This window comes from Olea europaea, unplaced genomic scaffold (assembly GCF_002742605.1).
Source record: "Olea europaea var. sylvestris unplaced genomic scaffold, O_europaea_v1 scaffold1026, whole genome shotgun sequence".
Lineage (NCBI taxonomy): Eukaryota > Viridiplantae > Streptophyta > Magnoliopsida > Lamiales > Oleaceae > Olea > Olea europaea.
This window is the reverse complement of record NW_019227591.1, coordinates 65765-71863: the sequence shown is the minus strand read 5'-3', so window position 1 is coordinate 71863 and position 6099 is coordinate 65765. Positions and strand designations below refer to the sequence as shown.

The 6099-nt window shown below is 34.9% G+C and overlaps 1 protein-coding gene across 1 annotated transcript; it reads left to right on the top strand.

Moving 5' to 3' along the window:
- The first annotated feature begins 565 nt into the window (after nt 1-565).
- LOC111372789 (molybdate transporter 2-like) lies at nt 566-2269 on the top strand. Its single transcript, XM_022995194.1, has one exon. The coding sequence runs from the start codon at nt 605-607 to the stop codon at nt 2027-2029; it is 1425 nt and encodes a 474-aa protein (XP_022850962.1). The 5' UTR covers nt 566-604; the 3' UTR covers nt 2030-2269.
- The last annotated feature ends 3830 nt before the right edge of the window (nt 2270-6099 follow it).

Sequence of the window (6099 nt, the reverse complement as noted above, 5' to 3'; positions counted from 1 at the left end):
TGTTTAGTCATTCAAATTTGATAGAAAATACGTTCTGAATAATTTTTCCCTTTTAGCCGGACATCATTGCGTTGCATGGTTATTTAAAGATTAAATATGATTTTCTACTAGGTTGGGATACCATGCACACATGCTTAAAAGGATGTGAACATGAGTGCTATAAAACGAAAGATTAGGATAATAATTTTCATTCAAAAAAGTTGAGAGCCCTAGATGATAGACCTTGTAAGACCAAATTCCACATCAACGATTCTTTTACCTAAAGTTAATGTCTCGACCCATGAGGATACTTATATCACCCAGAGGCCTGGTTACTAGACATCACCTTAAGCATTTGGGTCGAGCCTTATGGGATCATTCGTTAAACGAGGAATTAGTCCATAAAACTTTTGCGCACATTTTATGCAAGCGGATTTTCTCAAATGGAAATAAGAACAACTACAAGAGACTCATACTAAAGTTTGATAACTAATATGCAACATTTTTTAGTCTAAGGACCAATTTGAAACAAATACCAAAGTTCGTCATTTGACACTGGCATCATCAAATAAAAAATGTCACCATTTAACACTTGTGCTCACTCTCTCTAACGCGCGCGCACGCAATGGCGGAGGAATCACAACGCAGCACGACTCCACTCCTCCATGACCATCGCCAGCCGGGGTGGCTCCGCCGTCTTACCACTTCTCTCCGATTGAAGACCTCCCTATGGTCCGAGCTGAGCGGAGCCGTCGGGGACCTGGGCACCTACATCCCTATAGTATTAGCCCTCACCTTAGTGTCCCACCTTGACCTCTCCACCACCCTCATCTTCACTGCCCTCTACAACATAGCCACCGGCATCCTCTTCGGCACCCCAATGCCTGTCCAGCCCATGAAGTCCATCGCCGCCGTGGCCGTTTCGGAAACGCCTCACCTCACTGTCTCCCAGATAGCCGCCGCCGGCATATGCACCGCAGGGACCCTCCTTTTCCTCGGCGTCACTGGGTTAATGTCTTTGTTCTACCGCTTCATCCCCCTCCCTGTCGTTCGTGGGGTTCAGCTCTCTCAGGGCCTTTCATTTGCCTTCTCTGCGATCAAGTACATACGCTACAATCAAGACTTCACCAAAACCACCTCCACCAAGACCACCGATCCCCGCCCCTGGATCGGCCTCGACGGCCTAATTCTTGCCTTCGTTTGCCTTCTCTTCCTCATATTCACCACCGGCGATGGTGGCAGAAGGAATTTAGTTGAAATTGATGAAATAGGAAGCAGTGGGACGATTACAACAAGTCAACGTAGAGTTGAGAAAAGATTAAGAATATTGTCAGCGGTGCCATCTGCTCTTATAGTGTTTATACTAGGTGTAGTCTTATGTTTTGTACGTGATCCATCGATTGTTAATGACATAAAGTTTGGTCCTTCAAGATTTCATTTGTTGAAAATCACATGGGATGATTTTAAGGTTGGTTTTTTACGAGGTGCAGTACCTCAAATTCCACTATCAGTACTGAATTCAGTCATTGCTGTTTGCAAACTGTCGGGCGATCTTTTTCCCGGTACAGAGTTGTCTGCAACAACAGTCTCTGTGAGTGTTGGAGTGATGAATTTAGTGGGCTGCTGGTTCGGGGCAATGCCAGTGTGCCATGGGGCAGGAGGGCTTGCAGGGCAGTACCGGTTCGGGGGAAGGAGTGGTTTATCAGTAGTGTTTCTGGGAATAGGGAAATTGGTGCTGGGTTTGGTGTTTGGGAACTCTTTTGTGAGGATTTTGAGTGCATTCCCAATCGGGATTCTTGGGGTGTTATTGTTGTTTGCTGGAATAGAATTGGCCATGGCATCGAGGGATATGAACTCGAAAGAAGAGTCTTTCGTGATGTTGGTCTGTGCTGCTGTCTCAATGACCGGGTCTAGTGCTGCGTTGGGGTTTGTATGTGGGATCGTGCTGTATTTACTGCTGAAATTAAGGGAGCTGGATTGTTCTGGTTTCTCCTTCTCCAGATCAAATTCCAAATCCGGCGTTGAAGATGAGAACATTGCCAATCCATGAAAGGTTCAACCGTTCAGGGAGAAACTCGTACTATTATTTTCCTCTGTTTTTATCTTTGCTTGGTCTGTTTGTACTTGATTAGTAAATTATTCAAAATAGGGACCTTGCACTATCAGTCTTAAGGGGATAGACTGTTGTCAGCAGTTAGCAGCAATTGGTATTAATATTGTAGTTGTTGTATGCAAATTATCTAATGTTATTGTATTGATGCAGAATAAAGAACAGATTTAAGTTACTATATTTGACTTGATATGGTTGTAACATTTGGTAGAATAAGCAAGAAGCTGCTGCTCCTATGTTTTAATCGACACTGACTTCAGGCGCTTAATTTGGTTAACTATTCAGTAGTATATTGTGGTTAGAAGCAAATTTTAAAATTTTGTTGCAGAAGTTTTTTTGAGAATCAAGATAAAATACATTGGGATAGTGTAGAGCGTTTATATGTTTCTACAGCAGATCGAGATTGAAGGACCATAGATAGAAGTTTATAAGAAAAGAGGGAACACATTGAGGCTTTAAATTTTTTCTAAAGTTCTTGGGCGATTAAGGAATGTGTACCAAACAAGAAAAATATAACGCACTTGATATTGATGATAAAACTGAATGTAAGGTTTTTTATATCTGCAGATTTGTAGGAAGAAGAATCTTCAACCTTCAATGAGAGAATAAATGCACTTTGAAACGTTGAAGGATAGAGGCAAATTTCCCTTTTTTAATGCAATAACTACTCTGGTATTCTGAGTGAAGTCAGAGGATACTACTTTGTTGATTCATTTTCTGTTACACTGCAGGGGTTTTAAAATTTCTGTTGCATCTTCATGCTTTTGAAGATTTTTGGTCTGTGTTTTCTTGTATGGTTAGTTCCCAAATTAACAATTGTTAAAAAGTAATTATCAACTGAGCACTCTGAGTTGGTACCTTATAATTAATCTTGATTAGTACTCATGATTATGCTTAAAATGAAAACAAGTGTATATCATTGGAAACTGGTAGTGGCGGATATATTTATGACATTATGATTTATATGTTTAATATAATATTCATTTGTTAGAATAAGTATAAAGGAGAATGTAAAAAGAGCCCTCTGGACATAATCCAGTGGTGCAAATGACAAGAGCGAGGTAGTCTCAATCTTGTTGACAGCTGCACTGTGAGGGTTCGATTGAACTCTTTGTGGGTATCAGTGTACGAATAAACTCTTGTTCCTTGGCTTATTGGGCACATCCCGTGATTTACTTCTCACGATGCTCTAGGGGCGGGACAGTGGAGGCTTTCAAGGTTGGGGTTTAACCCTTTTTTTTTGTAGGATGTAAGAAGAAACATAAATAACCGTCGGTGTAATTTGTGAAATTCTACAAATTACAAATACTAAAACATTTGAAAAATGCGTTGAAAACTCAAAAACAGTAAAAAATTACAGTAATTAATAAGCAGGGGCCGCACAATTTTAATATGGTCCCACAAAAAAACATCACCTGTGTGCATTTCACAAGCATTGATTCTTGTGTTTAAATTTTCAAATGATAAATACAAATTAAAAATAAACATTAAACATTCAGTAAATTCAATTTCAAATTCTCGATAATCAAATGAAATATTGTGTAATAAAATTCATCGACAAAAGTCCAAATTAACAAACAAAACATAATCATAATTTGAACACACAAATATCAAGTTTTATCTCCATACAAAATATTGTCTAATAGTAGTGTTTCACTAAAATTGACGAATGAGTCTCTTGAATTTTTTGGTGTGATTCACTAATTTGCTAAAATTTGAGTTTGGTTCAAGTCTGGTTTTGGTTCTAGAAGTGGAACCAAACTATAACTAGAACCAAATGTTTCTTAATTTTAAGAACCAAAATCATTAATCTTTTTGTAAAATCAAACTGGTTGATTTGATTTGATTGGTTTGGTCTTTTTGTCCACTCCTAAATGAGCGTGAAATTTATTTAGTTGATATTCACATATTATTTGAGTTAAATCTAGTATTTGTAGATCAGTTCGGCTCTTCAAATTGTGATCTTTGTTATTTTTAGAGTGTGTATTCATGTTTCCTTTTATGTATTTTTCAATGCATATGAGTTTTTGATTTGATTGAAATTATGATACTCATGTATTGTAGAAAAAGTCTAAGGTGAGCAAAGCAAATCGTGAATAAATAAATAAATAAATAAGACCTGGTAACTCTTCAAGGATCGAAATCTTAGTCTCATAATGCACATGAAATGGTAAGTTATAAATAATCATACAATATTAAATTTCATACATCAATTTTATTTTTGTAAATAGAGGGACCCACTAATAAAAGAGTTATTAGGTCACATCAATTTTTTCTATAAGATGCCTTATAGATATGAAAGTGGGTGGACAGCTAAATATGCAGAGTCACATTATATAAGTAATGTTATTTTTTATAATAGTACAATATATATTCCAAATTACATGGATCTTCAGAATCAAATGCTTGATCTCTTACAAGAATCGAATTTTCGACTAGAATCGAATGAACAACTCATGTCTTTGAAAGAATCTCAAATATGTGTGAGCAAGTTTTGTGTAAGAGATTTAGCTACATTGATTAATTAAAAACCCAAAGAAGACATGGTTGAAAAGTTATTATACTTATATGAAGAATGCTACTTTACAGAATGAGATTTGAGATCTTCGTTTTCAATTGAAATCTGTTCAGGTATTCTTAAGTCATGTTCCTGAAGAGTTTCTTCTTCAACTTATTCAACCTGATGCGTATCCATCCAACGGTTTAAATGATGGTAACTAATATATTTTTGACTTTATTTTGGATGACGTGTTAATAATTATGTATTTTTCTTCAATTGATGCAGCAGTCTATAACTCTATATCTACTTATTTTTTGTGTTGAGAACACTAATGGTTGATCTGAGTGTAATCTTTTGTTTAAGAAATAATGTTTGATATAATTAACATAGTTGTAATTGATGTTGGGATATTTTAATTGTTTCAAGGCCCCAATTTTTATTTTTTATTTTTGTTGACGTTATTTACAATTGCTTTCCGTCACTTCTTATAATTGTTTGTGGTTGTGAGTAAAATTTACTTATAGTATGATGTGAATGATATGATATGTGAAAATTTTGGAGTCATGAATATTACTGTTAACAATCATATTTATCATTAATTTAATATTTAGATTGTTGATATAAACCTTTTACAATAACTTCTTTCGTTGTTGAAAGTAACCAAAATTTAGTTCCTTCATTAATATTTTATTCACAAAATAATTATAAAACGACAAATCAAACAATTGTTGAAATAAAATTAATTGATTGTCAATATTAATTTTTAATAGTCATTTCTTTTTTTGTTAAAATGAAAGGCATCTAAAATTTCATTGCTTTCATTGAATTTTAAAAACAAAAATAGTTGATATAACAACTGAATAAGTGATTGTTGAAAAAAAAAAATTCGGTTGCCAGTACAAACCCTTTTTCATCGGCTATTTAATTGTCGAAATAATATATTTAACTACAAATGTATTTTCAGTCGTTGAATACATACGCCAATACCTCTTTGCCAACCAAAGAACGGCCAAGTGATTTTGGTCATCGAATAATATGATCAACAACCAAAAAATGTATATTCTACAATCATTTATAATTTTATACGGTTGTTGAAGGTAATATTTCTTGTAGTGAGGATGCTTAATCTTCAAGAGTAAATTGTCATCTAAATTTTAGCACTCATGATGATGCTTAACGTGAAAAAATGTATTACAATTGGAAACCGGTGAATATATTTTAGGAAAAAAAAATAAAAATTACGAGTCTATGATAATATAAATTTGCCAAAAAAAAAAGTGCGAAGAAAGTAGTAAATCTAAACAATATACACATGATGATCAATCTAGACAAAATTATAAATGAATTCAGATTGTAGTAACTTAAAGAGAATGAGAGATTGCTAGAGTGTGATTTTAATTCACATTTTTTCAATTAGAAACTCAAATATATATATATTCATAAAATAAAACCGTCAGCAATTTCATGGAAAATAGAACTAGGACCATGCTGCTCCGCCAGGCTCTTATTG